The following is a 20803-nucleotide window of genomic DNA, read 5'->3' on the forward strand; positions in this document are numbered from 1 at the left end:
TAAGGCGAATCAGATTGAGTATTACTGTTTCCTTCCTTGACACGTCCAGCGGTGACTATCTAATGTGGAAGCACAGTTTGCAAGTAGACATCTCTAGGAAAAGCATTTGGTGTCAGATTTAGAAGGGGACCTCTGCCGCACTTCCCTCTCAAGTAGGAGCTGGGATAAGATAAGCCACTATAAAGTTGTCAACTGGCTGAACTCAGGCATCCTGGACCTATACTTGGTGCCTATCCTAAGGGGAGTAAGCAAGGGGGTAGCCGGCCTCGTCAGGAGGAAAGAAGAGACGGCGGATTTTCCCTATACTTGGTGGATACCACCCACGCAGCTTTTGCCCGGAAGGCAGAGGAAAGAAGAGTGTGGCTCTCACTCACCCAGCTCGTACTTTTCCGATTGTTTTAATGTTTGTTTCATTCAGTTGTTCGCAAACATTAGGCTTTCCCTTTCAGCTTATCATCTCGCCTACGATTTTAGGCTGGAAAGAACGAGCCCCCATGATTCCATTCCCAAAGTAACAATGGGGAATGAGGCAAAACACACCCCACCTCTTTTGCTTCTCATAGAAAGAACAAGTAGTTGAATTAGGACTCGCGCAGGTTGGCACCAAAAATGTATCTGAATTTGGACCTAAATGACCCATCCGCTTTTAAGACCTGAACATGATCTGCCTCCCGCTGACAGTACTCTGACCAGGTCGAGATTCATATCATGTAGTCCATCTGCCCACCCTGGACTAGGCAACACGCGGGGATGCACGTCTGTGAGAGAGGAAAAGACAGGGAAAGAAGAAGAAACCTGTATATAATTTTATTTAAATCCTGCTAGACCGCTCACTGATCACAAAATTGACGCGAATAATATTAAAATTGGCCAAAATGGCTGCAACTGTTTCCTCAGACACACCGTATACAGTCTGCTCAGAAATCTAATCTGCTAGGGTCTTCTCCAGATTCGATGGTATGAAAACGTTGAAACCATCTGCAGAAGTAGACATAATCATCCCGGGGATCTGACTATGCCAATGCAACTCCTTCAAATCCTTTTGGCCCTGATTGCAGAAACCCATCCAATTAACACCAATTTTAATTACTATTAGTGAAAGTGGTTCTCCATCAAAATTTTGAAAACGAAATTTATATTTTAAAGAGCTAACTGGTAGAGAGCAGTACCTGATGAACAAAGAGAAGCTGGGGCGGTAGATCTTCAGGGGCATTTGCCTGGTCTTTCACCTTTGCTTTAAACTCATCCTCCTCTTCAGCATCTCTTTCCAAAGAGAAGTCCCAAATCCTGAATAACGAGTACCCAACATTAATAACATAGAAATGTGCTAGAACCTCGGCATGACATGAAACCTGAATTTTAGATGCTCACGTCAGCTGATTATCCGACGATGAAACAGAAAGCACGGACATATCATGAGGACTCCACTCGATTGATGTAATTGGCTTCTTATGGTATTGAAAATGAGCTACAGGTGAGAAATCTTGCCTCTGTACAAAGCAAAGCAGCAAGCATTGAAATAAATTTTCCAAATGCATAAACGGTCAAAAACTAACATTGATGTTGCCGTCTCGGTTCCTTAGTAAATAAATAAATACTAAATAGATGCAGCCTCGTTCATCTGCATCACAAAGTATTTTCTGGGACAACCTTGAAAACTGCAAGTAATCATGGGTGAAAGAACAACTAGTCACTAAATCTACAATACCGAAAGCCATAGTCTCCATGAATGAACACAAAGGGAAGGTATTTCCATATTGTCCTACTCAACTCAAACATGGAAGATGCTTAACCAAATGTGGGGGACCCAATACTTAACCCAAGAAGCAGAAGTCAAGAGGCACACATCGATCTGCAATTCTAAGCTTTTATAATTACTTTCTCCCCAACTCCTTTTTCCCCTTGCCAATGAGATCTTCACCGATGAGTATGCCTAATTATAGTAGTTTTAAGGTAATTTTTTTATGAATTGCAAAAACATAGTGTAAGAACTCAACTACATTTCATAATAATTCCATCATAAACCAAGTGAGCAGATAACTCCTATATGAACATTGCATCCTAAGTTTTCACGTCCAGAGGAAGCCAAAGGAGAGTTTACACTGTAATGCACATAAGCCACCAACATCCAGTGGCATCACTGCTTCACAGGGTTCTAGATTCATAGATAGTGAAGAAGAAAGCAAAAGCCGTACCTGGATTCCTCTCAGATCCCAAATAGAAAAGCTACCATCATCACTGCCTGAAGCAAGCATGCAACTAGCAAGCCTGCAAAATATCCAAGAAAGTCAGCTGATTGTGTTTAAAAAATTTAAAAGTTGAAAAGGATTAAAAAAATTAACGTAAAAGCCTCAGCGACCATGAAAATTCACCAACCGATTCCATGATATGACATTGACATCTGTACTATGAGCATTTATATATGCTGCAGCTGAGCGGTTGTTTTCACGACAATCCCAGATAGCAATCCGCCCATCCACAGAGCAGGAAGCAAAAACATTATCTTCGGACGGACTCCACTGCATTAAGAACAAGTAAAATGAAGAAAAAGAACACACGATAGGGCACATAGTTACTAACCTATCAGGCCAGAAAGTGCAAGAGCAGTTTCACATAGTGCAATTCTTACCTGAAGATCTTCAACACTAGCCGTGTGACCAGTGAATGGATTTCTATCTATCACCCATTTCCCACCAGTCGTAGGAGTCCAAAGATGAATACAACTCTTGCAATCACCTTTATGCATTCAAAAATAGTTCCATCAGTGTATAGGTTCGCCAAGAATGATATGGAAACAAAAACAAAAATTATGCTAATTCTACCAGTTACAAGCTTTCCAGGAGTTTGACGGCTCCAGTCCATTGCATAGCCCTCATCTTTATGTCCATTAAATATTTGCAATGGCGCTTGACGAGTGATTTCTGCTGCTCCAGTGTGCACTCTTGGATCTGATGCTACTAAGGAATTAAGGTGTGCCGAGAAGTCCCACACCTGAATTCATAGTTCATTATGCTGTGCTGGTGTCCGACTCACCACTATGCATAAGTGGTCAGCAGATGCAGTAGCGGAGCCAAAAATTTTGTTTGGTGGAGTCACTAATTTAATATTTTTAATATTTGTGAGGCACTTTTATATATATATATATATATATATATATATATATATATATATATATATATATATTCAAATATATCAAAATATTAACATAATATTAAAGTAACTTTGGAAGGCTGGTGTGGGCCCAACCACCATGTGTTTAGCACATGATTTTTCTGCAATATTTGTGGCACGAGGATTGTGGAGGAATAGTTGAATGGCGTTGGATGGAGGAAGAAACTAAAGCATGCAATTTGAAGAGTTCTGGGCTTTTCTAGATGGCCATGGAAAGAAAGGGAACATTTTCTTTAGGAGGCGTTTGATGGTCTTGAATTTTGATTCCAAAATTTTAGAAACAAAATTCCACCTCAAACTGGAATTGGAATTGAAATGAAAATTTTAGTTCTAGTTGTTTTTTTTTTTGGATAGTTAGGATTTTAATTGCAAAATTTAAAATGGTGTATTTGATAAAACATGAACTAAATTTTATAATTGATGAATTAAGACCTTCGTGGTGGCATGTGCCCTAAAGAAAGATGAAAAAATTTCAAAATTTGAAATCACAATTCTAGTCTTAACATAAGTACTAAAAGAAGAAAAGACCTCTAGGCTCTAGTTGATGCAAGATATCCAGAGTAATTTTATAAATTTCCAATCCATGCTCTATGAAGTCTCGAAACTTACCAAACTTTAACAGGACTTAGATCACTAGGTTATCGTACCTACCATGGCATCCAGCACCATGGTCAGTGCAGTCTTAAAACCTAAGGAGGCACATAGATATATATACATAGAACTACACAAAATATATACATGTGTTTAGACACATACACATAAAAATAAAGAGAACCTATATATATATATATATATATATATATATATATATATATATATATATATATATATATATATATATCCCATCTATAAAGATAGAGAGCTATTTAAAATTTAAAAAGAAAGCAAGGTAGGTTAAAAGAAAACTATCAGAAAAAGGCATACTAAAATTTTACAAATTTGATAATTCAAGAGAGAAAAAAGTCCACGTTGAAGACTAGCCAGTCAATGACTAGGCCCATCATCGGCCCAACTGACCAATATGGTACCACAAACATCGTGATATTAATGAAAATTTGATAAAAAACAGGAAATTTTGCGATATTTCCAAAGAAACATTAAAAATGAATTTACCGTGATTTTTCTTTTTTTTTCTCATTTCTTGTTTTCATTTTTTTTCAATCATCATTTTATTTATTGCTTTATGTCTTTATCATTGTTATCATTTTAACAAGACATTTTTTTATGTCTTCTTATTAGCTTCTCGTTCATATCTTATTGTTATCTAATACATTGAATTTTTTATTCTTTTAAAAAACTCTAAGATTTTCCAGATGAAAACAACTTTGTAGAAAAATACCCGAGAAAAACCTCGTTGATAAAAACGCAAGAATGATATTTGTTGTTGTGAACAACATGCAAGAGAAGTCAGTTGACTAGCACCTAGGACAACTACACAATTAGTTAGATCGACTAGTCAGTAGTATGACAATTAAGGTGGCCAATAGTGATATACTTCATTTTTTTCCAGTTTTGCACTCATAATACATACCAAGTGAAGACTTCTAACTAACAGCAGTGAATGAGAGCCTATGAGACAATACAAACTACATTAGTTCTTATGGTAAGAACTGGAAGATAGTATGTGACATGCCGTCCAGGAAATGAATGGCTTTCATGACAAGACCAACCTTGTTTCGTACAAAGTAAGAAGTTTGTATTGCAACCTTCACCTCTTCTCAAATTTCAAGAATATGACACTAACCATAACGGAAAACCTCAGACAGAGTTCCACATCAAAGACTGGTCAGACACCAACTATCTTAATTTCTCATGGTTTCTAAATTTACTAAAAGACATACCACCTATGTCACCGACCTCTTCTATTTTACTGCCGCACCCGAGTTGCATCGAGTCGGGTGCGCACCGGACATGGGTGCGGCATCGACTCACACTCGAGCCCAGTTAGAATGTCATATTACTAAATTACTTATATAATATATGTTGTTCTGATATTTTTCTATGCATACAATTATTCAAGTATGTTATATATATTAATAACTAAATTGCAATAATAATATATACATGCTTATTCTGTTATATATATAATAAATTAATAATAATAATAATAATAAAATATCATCGCCGCACCGCCGCACCTAAATTTTTTGGGATGTGCTGCTCCGGCACCAGCACCCCGCACTCTGGTGACATAGCATACCACACAAAATTTGCAAATTAAAACTAAAAAGAAGACAAAAAAAAATTTGAGTCAGACATAATCTGTCCGGTAGGATTCACATACATGCACTTTTTAAGTTTTAAGAAAGTAATGACCGATAAAATGAATCAATAATCTCTGAGAGTCTGAAACCATGGAACAAAAGATCCTATGAAAATTTTACTACACTAACCTGAACAAAGCCATTATCTGCCCATGTTGCACATATATGTGGTTGCTGACACATTGAGCGGATTCGATTGACAGACCCCTGATGAGCTACCAAACGCACCTGCACATCAAAGTGGTGAATCATGAATTAGAAAGGCAGCTAAGCGCATTGGCCTGATAATCATGAAAAAGACATTTACTATGAGACAGCTGGTACAATACTAAGTAGGAGGATAGTTCTTGCCTGCAAGGTAGGACTATTGGACGAACCACTCTCATCATCATCTTCATCCTCATCACTATCAGAGTCATCCTCATTATCTTCCAATTGTTCTGGCACTAGCTTTCTTTTCCTTCCCGAGATATTGGAGAGCCTCATTATCCTAATAAAGTTCTTAGATGCTTGATCTGCCTGCAATAAGAGCACCATAACGTATATCAACAGGGGCAGAAGGGAGAGAGGGAGGGAAGGAGAAGGGGAGGGAGGGGAATTCACCTGAGTACCAGATACACAATACAAGGTATGAGGAAATTCTTTACGTGTCAATCCCAGGTCATCTCGCAGAATGTCGAAGCTGAGGAATAAATGCACAGTTACACAAAACCGTGAAGCTTGAGGCCAAGAAGGAACTTTTCCCATTAATTGAAAATTGAAATATTTATTACAAACTGACCACAAATCAAACTTAATTAAAACAATTCCAAGCTACAAAAGGCGTCACCAGACCTCAAGGAAGGCCAATCAACAGTAAATGCATGAAGGGAGTCATATGCCGATGGGTCGCATTGAAGTTCCTCATCTTCTTCCATTGCATCCACACCAGGCCGCCAAACCTATCCAAAAAATCCATTATCAAAACCCCCATAAAAATAATATCTTTCAGCATTTTCATTGAGGAAAGTACACCTTTGAAGGGGCTATGCTCTGTGTGGAAGGTCCATCCCCCTTTTTCTGAGCCTACATGTCATAGATCAACAAATTAGCTAGCAAACAAAACAATCAACATTCACAAGAACGCTGCAAAACAAGTAGCACCTTTGATTTCTTTTGCGATTGTTTCTTCTTCTTGATGCTCCGAACCATGGCTAACGACTAGTCGTTACCTACAATAACTGAATAATGCCAACAAAATGAAAAATATAAACCACACGTTTTAGACATCAAGGGGCTTACTCAGGAAAAAAGCAGAGTACCATAGATGGGTAAAAAATTAGGAGATTATCCTATGTTTTAGAATGTATCATCAATTTATCGCAACTTTTTGCACAGCATCTTTGGAAAAGCTAAGATATTTCAGTGAAACTAACAATACTGTCTCCTGATTAATCCACCCTGCAAATTCTCAGTCGTGGATCAGAAAAAGAGAAAGAAGAAGAGCATGATAAATTTGCAACAAGGCACATCTTTGTGCTACATCCTTCTACCATCGAGGGAAAAAAACATCCTTCCAACAAATCCAAGCAATTGAGAACAAGTACAGATCAAATACAAAATGCACCAAAGATATTGGCGATATAAGCCAAGGGGAACCAATCCACAGACCTATGTCACACAGACGCGCTTGAGGCGCGCCCGCACGCGCTGCACGTTGCCTATCCGGCACCGACGATGCAAGGGAAGAGTCCGGTGTGGGTGACCGCTGCCTCTCCCGTTCTGTTTGTCTCCCTCTCTCGCTCTATCTAACCCTCTCTGTTTCCTTACTAGGCCCTGTTTGAGGGCAGGGAAGAATTTAGAATGGTAAATTTACGATGGAAAAGAATGCTGGAAAAAAAAAAAAAAAGGAAAAATTCTCTTCTTCCATAAAGAGGCCCTGTTTGATGGCAGGGTAGAATTTTGTAGGGTAAAATTAACTGTGTTTGGTGTACAGGGTAAATGAGAGACTTTTTAGGTGACCGTTGGAAGGTGTGGTATTTTTTTGTTCTCCTCCATTTTCACGTAGGTACACTCGCATTTTTAATGGGGGCATCCAAATAACTATATTAAAAGTACTGCTATCTAGGAATCGATTTGCATGTAATCTGCAACTCTATCTTCAAAGTTGCTCTCTTGTAGATGGTATTTAAGAATCACAAACTACAAAAAAATTTGAGCATCCTACTGTCTGTGAGGAAGGAACAAGTACATGAACAGCAACCTGCTTATCCATCCATAGGAACAGGGGAAAGCTTACCTATCATCTATCCATAGTAAGGGCTGTAAAAACAGCAAATAGGTTGTCATCATCATCACCATCGATCCTAACCACTGTACCTACTGATATAATTGGGTATATCTGAAGAAGTTAATACAAACTAATGAGCTTAAATTTGTTTTACTTGTGAGCATTACAGAACAGCAACCTGCTTATCCAAGCAACACCGAAAGGCAAAGGAAAAGCCGAGGAAAGAGAAAATCGGTAATTCATAAGACAAAAATGAAATTAGTCAAATAGGTTATGAAAACAAAACAACACAGTATATATACATGCAGCTAAAGCAGAACGATGAACACAGCATACAGATGAAGCACGACTAGAAAAAAAAAAATGTATATACAATTCCTCCCTTCGCGTCCGCCATGGTAGCCCTGGAAGGATCCAAATTTTTTTGCAAGGTGGGGCGGCCATAGCCGACGCAGCGCCTCCAGCATCGGTGGAAAAGAAAAAGAACGAGAGAGATTGTGGGAAAAAAAAAAAAAGGAATAGAAAGACAAAGAAAGGGGCTCCCATGGCCAACGCATACATCCAGTCGGGAGGGCCTCCCTGCGTCGGCCATGGCCGACGTCGCGCGCGCGCGGGCGCGAGAGAGAGAGAGAGAGAGAGAGAGTGGCATACCTCCTGCGAATGGGTGACGGCGAGGGAAGCTGCGGGTGGAAGCCTGGAAGGCGGTAGAACAATGGAAGATGCGGAAGAAGGCAGACCTGCGACGAAGAGCTTCGAAGAAGTGCCAAAGAGGAAGCCCTAACGGGCAACAAAAAAGTCTCGAAAAAAGTCGGAAACTTTACCCTCCTCGTACTCATTTACCATGGAAATCTTAACATTGTTTGATGACAAAGGTTGATAACATTCACTCGGTGCAGTATTCTCCCCGACAATCAAACGGCAGGGCTCGATAAACCCTCCCCCTCATAAATTTTCAAAATGAACCCTGAAAATGTGTAAGATTTCCACAAACACAATAGGTTTTAAAAAATTCTCTAAACAGCCCTTTTAAAAGACTTAGGGCGTAACAAATATGCTCCATCACATAGTCGGTCGGCTTTTTGAACATGAACACAAAAAATCACCACAAACCAATCACAATTAATTAATTTGTCGCTGAGTAGCAAAAAGAAAATAAAAAAAGCTACTCGGTGACAGAGCCGTTCAATCGCCGGAGCCCTCTCTTTCTCCTACCGGGAAAAGATGATTCTGACGGACAAACAAGAGAAAGGAAGAAAGTGCGCCGCTTGCTTGAAAAAAGAGGAGGGGACACGCGCCTTCACTGTCGGCCTTCAGATGAGGACAAGAGAGAAAGAGAGGGCTTGAAGCTACCTTGCCAGGACGAGGCCGGCCGTCGGCGATAACCCAAAAAAAGTTCCGGTTGGAAGAAATAAACTGCTACGTCCGTAAGTTTTACGGAAGAAATTATTTAAAAATTTCTAAACTAAAGAGAGTGATTTTGAAAATTTTGAAAACTAAAAGAATCGTATGCAAGAATTCTTTTAGCTCAAGGAGCACTACATCACTTGATGAGTATGAACTAAAACTTACTAAAATGTTAAATTTTCTTACTGAGTGACTTCAGGTGAGGTATAAACACTTTGAACAAGGACTGAACAGGGGCAAAGCCAGTTTCAGGAGCACGCCAAATGGAAGCTGGATTTTGTGGGTTGAATTTGGGTAGTACTAAATTGAGCTCACGTTCAAAAAATATATGGAGGCAAAAACAAAAACTTCAGTTTTTTTTTTTTTATTTGGTTGGGGTGGAGCCATGGCCTTCGTGGGCTCCCCCTCCCTCCAGAGCGGAGCCAGGATTTTTTCTCAGGGCGGGCCGAACAGTCCAACTAACTGTAATACATTATATATATATACTCACACACTTTAGACATTTGCAAACCATAGTGTATTAAAAGTGAACATATGTCGTATAAAATTGTCCACGTCATGAACGTGAAGCGCGACCTGTCCTACAGCACATTTTAATAATTGTTTGTGTCATTAGCACAAAACGCGATCTATCCTAAACAGATAAGGTGCTCTATTTCTATTACAGTGACGTAGGTGTGAACATAAAGTGGACATACAAACATCACAACAAAAATATAGCAAACAAAGATATTTACAAACTAGAAAACCAAAATAAATATTACTTACCTAAAACAAGCAATTTTGCATTCTTTCTATACAATACAATCTGTTTTTGCCTTTATTTTTATTGAAAATAGTTCCATATCATCATTCAATAAAATGTAAATAAAAAATATATCATTTATTATTGCAACTAAATAATAACTCAAATAAACATTAACATAAAAAGGATGCAACAAAATACTTTACCTATTGTAATTGTGCTCTACGGCTTTTCATCTTATAAAAGGCATCAATGATATTATCCGAATCAAACATTTGAGCAATTTCTTTTTCAATATACAAAAATAGACAATCTGCAAAGAATTCATCCTCCATTTTGTTACGCAACCTTGTTTTAATAAGTTTCATAGCAGAGAATGCCCTTTCTATGGTTGCAGTGGAGACATGAAGTGTTAGAATGAGACTAAGCAACCTGTATACATAAGGATATTCTTCACTTTTTCTACTTCGTATCAATACTTCACATACATCTGATAGTGTACCCAAATTTTGAAAACTTGGATGATGACAAATATCATTCTTGTAATGTCTCAACTGATAATTTAAACTCATAAAATCTGAGTCAAGAAAATCTTCAAGATAGAACTTCTGTGCAAGAGTGTATGCATCTTGTGCATTAAACGACTCATATTGATCTCTAGGGTTGAATGTCGACATCAAACGAAGTATTTCCATAGAATTCTCATTAAATCTATTATTCAACTCTACCAACTGAGAATCAATGGCAGCAATAAAAATATCAACATGATAATGATGTCTCACTGTAATGAAATTATGTTCACGACAAGAACGTGATCCTCTTACAAAATATTGAGCATCTATATCTGGAATAGGGATATCATGTGTCATACAAAATGCTCTCACAGTATCTATAAATGAATCCCAACCAGTAGAAACTTTTTTGAATTACAAACCAAAACCATTGCATTTAGAATGTCTTGTCTTTCTCTCTGTAATGTCTGACAAAGAATATCACTCTGTCCCAAAATTTCTTGTACCAAATGCAAAATAAATACAAAGTCAAATGATGTTATCATTTTGTAAGCTGAATTACCTTCACCCCGTATTTGATATGTTGATCCATTATCTCTTAAATTTTCCAATACTACACATGCTGCATAGAACATTTTTATCAAACTACACACGGACGAAAAATGAGATCCCTATCTAGTATCACCAGACCGTTGTAGTGATCCAATTTGATTAAGTCATCTTCCTGTCTGAAGTTCATCTGTAGCAATTCTAAATGCAATTTCGTTTGCTTGAGCTTCGTGCAATTCATCATTGCGTTTACTGCTTGCACTAACAACATTAATTATATATGTCAACTATTCAAAAAAGCTATGAACATCAACAACTTCTCTTGAAGCTGCAACAAGTGCAAGTTGTAATCTATGAGCAAAACAATGAACATAATATACATAAGGACATTCATTCAAAATTAATGAACTCAATAAAGTTACATTGATTTAATGAACTTGAACTTTCATCATGGCCTCTAAAAGCACAAGCTTGGAACGCCAACCAACGAACTGTGTCCACAGATGCCTTCAATCTCAAACGATTGTTGTAAACAAGCTCTGAACTTTGCTTTTCAATCATTTTATCTATGTGTACGCTTTGACGACTTAAGTCATTAAATGCTCGCACATTCATATTATGAGGCGAATTTTGACTTGTTCCTTCATGACTACGAAAAGCACATGTTTTCTCACTACCACCCACCCTCTTTCAAGCTCTGAATCCTTCAGTAATAAATGGACTGTCATTTGAATGTGGAGTACTGAAAAGATAACACGGTAAACAATATGCACTATCTGTCTTTGGAGAATATTCTAACCATGGAAATCTTTGAAACCAAGAACTTTGAAATTTACGAGGATGACTTGAAGAACCTGACACTGAATATCTATGAAGCTTATGCTGATATGACCCATAATTGATATATGCTCGCCTAACTTCATCTCTCTTATTTATTGGTATCTCCCATATAGGACGTCGCAACCCTGGATCACGCACGATGCTTTCTACAGTTTCAATTTTTGAATACTTAAAAGGTGGAGAATCTGAGTCAAAAAGAACCACATCAAGAGCTTTTGGACTAGAACAACCAGCATTTTGGTCTTCTCCCTCCTGGTTTTCTCCCTCTTGGTTTTCTCTCACTTACTTGTTTCTTTTTGAAATAATCTTGTATACTTTTCTTCATTTTCTCAATAAGCTAACACAAAAAATCTGAAATTTAAAATAGACAATAAGATTTATACACAACGAAGAAAGTACTCAAATTTTAACTTGTGAAAAGCAGGAATTTAAAATCAACCACCTTATAAACAATAGATAAAGAAAATTTACCTGTTGAACCTCTTGCATTATGTAGAACAATGAAGAGTTGTTTTCTCCCCTCGCTAACTTGCTTTTCGAATTACCACAAGTGGAGTAAAGTCTGAAAAATAAAACAAAGAATGATTTTAGGCCTTTATGAAGCTACTTTTATAAATTCCTACAGATGCCATTTAACTTTTTTCACTTCTCATCAAATCGCCATTTAACTTAAAACATTTAAGTGAAATGACGGATGCCAATCAACAAGTTCTTTCGCTGCTACTCTCCTATTTCACCAAGTTCTCCTACTCTACTAAGTTCATCTTGATGTGTTGATCATATTGTTGATACTGCTGGTGCTTCATTTTCTCATCTTTAAGACTACTAATGTCAGATAGTGTGCCTAGTGTATCATTAAATCCAAGGACAAAATCTTGATGATGTGGATCTGGGTTGTCCTGCAACCTTGTGCTTCTTTGAGTAATACTATGGACTCCTCTATGATTCATCCACACACATCATTAATCAAGTTGCAGTGTCATGTAAATGCATTATGTCACCAACAGGGCAGATTCCCTGACTTTATTGTTGGTTTCTGACATGAAATTGCCGTATCACTACTCCGTGAGAACAACACCAACAGGTTATACTGTGAAAAGAGTTATAAAGATCAAATTGTTGTTCTGTAATATAGCAAAAAGTCTGTCCAGCATTTACATGTGAAATCTGCCAATTTGGAGTTTTCCCTTTTCGTTAAAACAAGAGACAAGGAAAATCGAACAGTATTTTTGACGCCATTGATTTGGCTTATCTTTCTTTCTTCATTGTGGTCCAGACTCCAGAGAGATTAGATACAAGATTTTTACATTCAGCACACCCACCAACTCTTCTAACTGCATGTATTCCCTTTTAGAGAATTGAACTCAATTGGTTGCCTCTGCAGTGAATGATTTTTTTTTTTAAATTTTGTGTTGCAAAAATCCGTTGTGAAAGGTTCAATAGTGATGACAATTGCTTGCCTATGATTTTTTAGTGACAGAATACATATTTTATAACAATTTTTAGAAACACAAACTAAAAAGAAAAAAAAATCATGTTCGACTAGAGAGGCAGCCTGCTGATTTGTCTTCCTCCTGAAATTTCAAGCAACTTTTCTTCCTCCTCAATTCACAGAAGTGGAAAATGCAACGTTTCTTTTTCCTTTGACTTAAAACAAATTGCTGCAAGTCCACTTTATAAGGAAGTTCCAATGTTAATTTTATCTATTTATGTGATTGTATGGGGTATTCCCAAATCCCACTTAAAGTAAAAAGAATGCCGTGGGTACTGGATACTGAAAACATGACTGCAAAGTAAAAAACATGTGAGAACGACAGCCATCAATGAAGCATTGAAGCCCATAAACAGTTCGTGGATGCAGAGAAAAATCTGCCAAGCCATGTTAAGATTGTGTTCACAAAACGTCAAAATCCTAGAAATTAAGACTAGGAAAAATAAATCATGGCAGGAAAAGTCATGGAAAACGATGAAACTGTGAACGATTAAGATTCAAGGTTAAAAAATAAATAATGTGCATAATAGAAATTAGAAACCCACGGTCCACCATAGACAAAAGAAAAATGACAGACAAGGTTAACAAAAAAGAAACACAAAAACTAAAGTATGAAAAAAACGGCCCCACCATATTTCACTAAGCAACAAAAATGAACAGAGAAGAAAGTCAGGAAATGGCCCCACCTCTTCTTGAAGCCAGCAGGCAGCAGCGACCAGCGTGCTCGTGCTCAGCGCCTCTTGTCTCTTCCTTTTCGTCACGCTGCAGACCTTCTTCAGTGCTCGGTAGTCGGTGCTCCCTTTTTCTCTCACTGGTTTTCTTTATCACTCTCAGACCCTCTTCTTCTCTCTTTATCTCTCGTTTTCTCTCCCTCGTGCGTTTTTCCTTTTTTGAAAACCTAGGGCAAACAAAAGTGGGGCGGGCCATGGAGTTGGAGTTGGATCCGGGTAGGGGTAGGGCCAATTTGAACCCGGATCTGAATACTACATAAAATTAATAAAATTTTTAAATTTTTATAATTAATTTTTTTTTTCCTCCGCCTGGGGTAGGGCCATGGCCCAGGCGGCCCCCCCCCTCCCTCCGCCACTGCCTCCCTCCACCCCTGACAAGTGGACTGTAGGGTATAGAGTTGGTAAAGACAACGTGACGAGAGAGTCCATTAAACATGGAGAAAAAGAAGCTCGGGGTCAGCACAATGGAAAGAGTGATGTTGGGCTATTATCAAGCAGTAGAACTAGCCAACAGCACAGATCAAAGTGGCGACACAGAGGCCTTGTCAAAGGGGTGGTGGTTCTACATTAGCTAGTCAGAGGCGAACTGATCACCGAGTAGGGGAGACCATTACACAACTTCATGGACAGGATGGACTTCAAGGTCATGAGGATCTATAGAGCCCTATCAGACATGTGGGCATAGACATCCATAAGAATGTCAGCAATGGTTCTGAAGTTGTTATGAGCGTGGACACATAAGCCACATCAGAAGAGATTGTCCTTTGCTTCAAGAAGGTGGAGGGGGAGCTCAGTCTTCAGGAGTTAGGAATGCATCTACTGATGGTCTAAGCAATCCAATCAATTTAGGCCAACCCAATCGAGAACGAGGAGGTGCAATTCAAGGACGAGGGCGAATTTTTACTATGTCATTTAAGAAGTAGTGGCATCTCCCAATGTGATTTCAGGTAAATGTTTTCTTTTCAATAACGAGGCTTATGTGCACATTGATCCTTGATCAAACTATTCTTTTTATCATTTAATGTGGCTGCATCCTTAAAATAGAAAAACAATGCTTTCTATCTGCATTTAGCGGTATCAACACCGTTGGGGGTCATAGTAGAGGTCAAAATAGTATGTATTATGGATGAACCATTTCAAGGGTAGATTTCATGTAATGGTTGACCTAATACCCATGCAAATTCAAGAATTTGAAATCATTTTAGGCATGGATTGTTTAGCTAAGTATCATGTCATGGTAGATTGTAACATAAAAGAAGTCAGATTTTATATTTCAAACGATGTTAAAGTAGTATTCAAATGGGAACACAGAATTTTGTCGATGTCTCTAATTTCTTGTCATATAGCCTAGAGAATGATGATGAAGATTGTAATCACCTCAAATTTTTCCACAATACTATGTAATTTTATCCAAGAAACCCAAATTTAAACGCAAGATTTAAATCCAAGATCCAACTTTCATATCCAAATTGGATACAAAACTCGAATTTAGATCTGAATTGAGCATTTCAAACCTTAAGTTTGAATTGCCTTCGAAACGACAAAATTTGAGCATTGTGCGTGCACGGACCTTCCCTTTGCTTTAAGAACCCATTTCTCACGCCAAAACGTTTTCTAAACCCAAGTCGAATGCTCGAACGAGTCAACAACCGACTAAATCAAAATCGGATTTAGAGCGAGTTCAGAGTCGCTCAAAATGGAGTCGACCACCTTTTTATAACAAAAAAATTTATTTTATATAATTTTTAAATATAAATAAATAAATTTTTACATTGACAAACCCTTTATTTCAAAAAAAAAAAAGTGTTTGCACGTCCCGCGATGGTGCATCGCACGACGATGCGTCGCACGACCGCGCGTCGCGATCGCGTAGCGCATCACTGTGTGATCGCATCGCGTGAAGCCGCACGCCTTTTCCCAGCGCTGGGCGCTGTTGCGCCTGGCATGCAACAGTGCCCAGCCGGGGCTTGCAACAATGCAGGCCCCCTTTTCTTGCAAAAACCGCTCATTGGGGGGTGGTTTTGGTCTCTTTGGGTGGGCAATAGCCCTGCCCACACCCCAAAGGGGTATTTGCATACCTAAGGGCCAATCTCACTTAGTCAAAACCTATTTTCTTTAAAAAAAAGTAAAAATAATTCAAAATTATGTGAAATTCAGATCAAAACGTTGTGAAATTCAAAATATTCAAATTTTGAATTTTAGCTTCAAAATTCTCTATAAATACCCCCACAATCCCCCCTTGGAAAAACTTTAGTAAATTCTCACTTGAGGACTTAGAGTTTTTATCTATCTTCTTTCCTCTCTCTTCATCTTTCCTTCTCACCTCTTTTCTTCTCTAACACTTGAGAGCAAGTTGCATCAAGTCACAACCCTTTTGGAGGCATCATTTTGGAGCTTCAGTCAAATGGGTCTTCAAGTTAAAGTATTCATCTTCCCTAAATCATTCTCATTAGATGTATGTAATCAATATTTCACCTCTTTCTTTCTCTCCTCATGGTCAAAAGAGATAGTTTTCACTCTCTATTTTAGAGTCAAAAGACTATGCTCGAGAGCACTGGGAGCATGAAAAAATGAGATGGTATTTCATTTTATGGTTGAATCATGTTCTTTCTTTTATGGAATATAGCATTGTTTAGCTTATTCATCTCCTCTCTACCTTATTTTCCCATGGCCATATAAGATAGTCCTAAAAACTTTATTTTAAAGTCAATAGGCTATTCTTAAGTGCACCAGGAGCATATGAAAGTGAAGTGATATTTCATTTTATGTTTGAATCATGTTATTTCATTTCTTGAATATAGTTTTATTGTGATGCTTTTCTTTTCTCTCTTCGTTGTTTCCCCATGGCCATATGCGATAGCTCTCAATCTCCATTATAGAGTCAAGAGACTATGTTCAAGTGCACCGGGAGTATAAGACTAGATGTTATTTCATTTTACGATTACATAATGTTCTATCTTTTATTGAATATAGTTTTGTTTTGATGCTTTTTCTTCTCTCTCTTCTTCATCTCCCAATGGTCATATGAGATAACTTTCGGTCTCTATTTTAGAGTAAAAAAGCTATGCTCGAGTGCACCGAGAGCATGAGAAGATGATGTGATATTTCATTTTACGATTGAATCATGCTATCTCTCTTTCCTTAAATATTGCTTTGTTTCAAGATATTATGCATGTATAGTTACTTGGTTTTTCATTTCTATATGAACGCATGACAAGAATGAGAGTATGGTTTGTGACTTTTTATTTTTATGATAATTTTTGAGGTTGGGACTTGTCCAACCTAGAGAAAACCCTCACGAATATGTACATGTTAATATCTATTTGCATGTCATTTCACGTTAGTTTCCTTTTAATCATCATATTATGAACCCTAATGAGCATCTTATCGTGTGATTTGAGTTTCTTCCATACCCAAAGGTGGAAGAGACATATTCCCTTGCAACCAATAAAATAACTATGTTTTATGTTTATAATCATGTTTTTCAAATTATTTTCAAAAGAACCCTTTTAATGTAGCTTTGAAGACTTAGCTTAGGCTCTTGCATGAGTCCAAGCTCTCTTTCGGCCTACATCAAACTTGAAGTCAGTTGTTTTTAAATCATTTCTTCACTTCTAATCTCATGAAGACACGTATGTATATACATGTTATATACATATATGTGCACATTATGATTCTTTTTATTTTTTTCTCTCTATGTTTTCACATTCTATTTTACAAATTTTATACATATGAATGCACATATATATATATATATATATATATATATATATATATATATATATATGAATGTGCTACTTTCCCTCTCAAGAATCTTTTATGTTTCTTTTCAAGTCAAATGTCTTCATTATATGTGTGTGTGTGTGTATTTCTCTATTTTTTTCCTCTAAAATCTCTCCTTCTATTCAAATCAATGTTATTTTTACAAACTTTTATATATGCATACATGTGATAGTATATACACATGTATGTGCATCTTCTCTATCTCCCTCTTTTTCTCTCTTTCTTTTGAAAGTTTCATTTTCTTTCTCTACTTGAATTCAAACCTCATTTTCATAAACTTATATATATATATATATATATATATATATCTTTCTTTTAAATCTTTGATTTTGTGATTTTCAAGATCTCTCTCTTTCTCTCATTTTCTATATTTTCTTATGATCAAGTATCTCATCTTTTACATTCTTTTGAACATTTTTCTTCTCCAAGATCATTTTCATTTACCGACTTCACTAAGACCGCAACTCAAGTAATGACCCAATATTGGATTTATGCTTCATGGTCTACAACCTCAATCTAATTTCAAAAAGTTTTCTTTTTTTGTAAAAATGTTTATGTTAAATATAAGACAAAAAATCTTAGATGTATGTTGTGATAGGAATGCCTTTAGATGTATGTTGTGATATGAATATTTTACTTTCTTCCAATCATATAGGATCAATGCATTTATGCATTCACCTCTATTTAATATCACAAATGAGTACAATCACATCTCTAAACTAATTTAAGCAAGATGAGATAGAGCTCTAACTAGGTAGTAACCGAATTAGAGCACAAATCTCAAACCTACTTAAAGTCTTAAGAGAACACTAAAATGACTTCAAATAATTTACCAAACTTTCCAAATGATAATACAAAGATTTCCCAATTCTAGCTTTCCCTAAAATATTTCACATTCTCAAGTAATTCTTCAAGAATCTTTTCAAAAGCTTGAAACATCAAACTTTCAATATTTTTCTCAAACATTACACCGCGTGTAGAATGAAAAAGATGATCAAGCCAAAATTAAATGCATCAAAGATAAACATAGCCATTGGGTTGATTACCCCCGATAAAGGCGCCGGGAATGGTCGATCCTCGTACCGACGGGCGAATCCCTTTCTCTCTCATTTTCAAATCTCATTTTTCTGGAGCATTCCAAAAACCAATAATTTTGGGGATGCGAACAAAGATGCATGAGACCTTCTTCGCATGATTGATACCTCGATTCCTAAGTAGAAATGAAAGATATTTATATTATTTGTGAGTTCTCAATTGTATTTCTTAAATAATTACCTAAATTATCACCTGATTGCGAGGCTGAATTTGTTATTGAACTTATGCTGGGAACTCAATCTATCACTCCTTAAAGAATGGCTTCTGCTATGTTAAAAGAGTTGAAAGTTCAATTGCAAGAGTTGGTGAAAAGGAAATTTCTTTGGCCTATCATGTCGCCATGAAGTGCATCAATATTGTTTGTAAAGAAGAATGACAATATGAGATTATATATTGATTATAGACAACTAAATAAGGTGATTGTGCATAACAAGTACCATTTACCTCTCATTGATGATATGTTTACTCAACTTAAGGACGTTTGAGTTTTTCCAAAATTGATTTGAGATCTGGGTACTACCGATTGAAGATTAAAGAGTCAGACATGCCTAAGACTGCCTTTTGGACTTGTTATGGGCATTACTAATTTCTTGTAATGCCATTTGGTTTGACAAATGCCCTTGCAGCCTTTATGGACTTGATGAATATGGTATTCAAACCATATCTGGATCAATTTATAGTTGTTTTCATAGATGATATTCTCAACTATTCAAGAAGTAAGGAGGAACATAACAAACATCTTAGGATTACCTTATCATTTCACTGTTGAGACCAAATAAGTTGTGTACTAAATTTAGCAAGTGTGAATTTTGGTTGAATAAGGCTACCTTTTTGGGCATGTTATTTCAAGTAGAGACATCAGTGTAGATCCATTGAAGGTAGAGGTAATTCTTAGTTGGGAGAGAGCCACTTCTCCTACAGTTCTTGGGCTTATCTGATTATTATAGAAGGTTTATAACAAAATTTTCTATCATTGCCTCTCCTTTAAATTTGTTAACCAAAAAGAATGTTAGGTTTGAGTAGAATTTGACTTGTGAGAAAAGTTTTGAAGAACTGGAACAAAAACTTACATTTGCCCCAGTACTTGCTTTGCATGAAGAAAGAGTTGGGGTTGTCGTATACAATGATGCTTCTTAGAAGAGGTTATGTTGTGCTAAAATGCAGAATAATAAGGTGATTGCCTATGCATCCTCACAACTGAAAAGGCAGGAAGAAGTTATCGTATATATGGTTTAAAATTGGTAGTTTTAGTCTTCACTTTGAAGATTTGGAGACATCACTTGTATGGCAAAAAGTGTCAGATATACACTGATCATAAAAGTTTAAAGTACTTAGTTAAAAATAGTTGAACATGAGACAAATAAGTAGTTGGAATTAATATATCATTCAAAGAGAAAGATATCAAATATCTGGAGTTTCTTTTTGTATCATATATGGATGATCTGATCCGCAAGGACCATGGTTGGGAATTGCTTGATCGTGTTTCTCCGAGGAAGAAGCGAAGCATAATCAATTTGAATTCAGAATAGCTATTTGAAATCTTAGCGAAACACTTGATTTGTTATCTCGCGTTTGCTTTTCGTGAAAAAATACCAATTGAAGTGGAGGATTTCCTCAAACAACAAGGAGTTGAGACAACTCTTCCATCACATTATATTGAGCATGTTTCCCATCTCTTCTCAAAAAACAAGTGGGATGATTGTGCTCAATCTCATATGTGGCAATTCCACCATGATCTCTTCATTAGTTGGGGGAAGAATCAGCACAAATCAGTTTTTTTGAGGAACGTATTGAAAGAGAATTTGATTTGGTTAGACAATATGTGGTTGGTAAACAAGGATCGGTTTTTCAGCAAGGTACAAAATGTATTATCAAATATTCAATATGATTTCATACGATCTATTTTTGTTCAAGTAACAGATTCTAGTCAATTGAAAGGATCTTATGA

General features: G+C 36.9%; 1 protein-coding gene across 3 annotated transcripts; it reads right to left on the bottom strand.

Annotated features, from left to right (window-relative positions):
- Positions 1-784: 784 nt before the first annotated feature.
- On the bottom strand, positions 785-8564 carry LOC116251140 (protein HEAT STRESS TOLERANT DWD 1). 3 transcript variants are annotated; one of them, XM_050076950.1, is made up of 16 exons: positions 8356-8564; positions 7714-7815; positions 7086-7250; positions 6579-6655; positions 6450-6500; positions 6270-6376; positions 6039-6117; positions 5787-5954; positions 5565-5663; positions 2823-2991; positions 2630-2736; positions 2377-2519; positions 2196-2268; positions 1372-1490; positions 1170-1287; positions 785-1048 (listed from the first exon to the last, which is right to left on the bottom strand). In XM_050076950.1, the coding sequence occupies exons 4-16, from the start codon at positions 6624-6626 to the stop codon at positions 926-928; spliced, it is 1404 nt and encodes a 467-aa protein (XP_049932907.1). In that variant the 5' UTR covers positions 6627-6655; positions 7086-7250; positions 7714-7815; positions 8356-8564; the 3' UTR covers positions 785-925. The 3 variants fall into 3 exon arrangements, with proteins under 3 accessions (XP_049932907.1, XP_031481089.1, XP_031481088.1); XM_031625229.2 differs by lacking the exon at positions 7714-7815; XM_031625228.2 differs by lacking the exons at positions 7086-7250; positions 7714-7815 and having other exon boundaries at positions 8356-8563.
- Between the last annotated feature and the right edge of the window lie 12239 nt (positions 8565-20803).

This window comes from Nymphaea colorata, chromosome 3, assembly GCF_008831285.2.
Source record: "Nymphaea colorata isolate Beijing-Zhang1983 chromosome 3, ASM883128v2, whole genome shotgun sequence".
In the NCBI taxonomy this organism is placed as follows: Eukaryota; Viridiplantae; Streptophyta; class Magnoliopsida; order Nymphaeales; family Nymphaeaceae; genus Nymphaea; species Nymphaea colorata.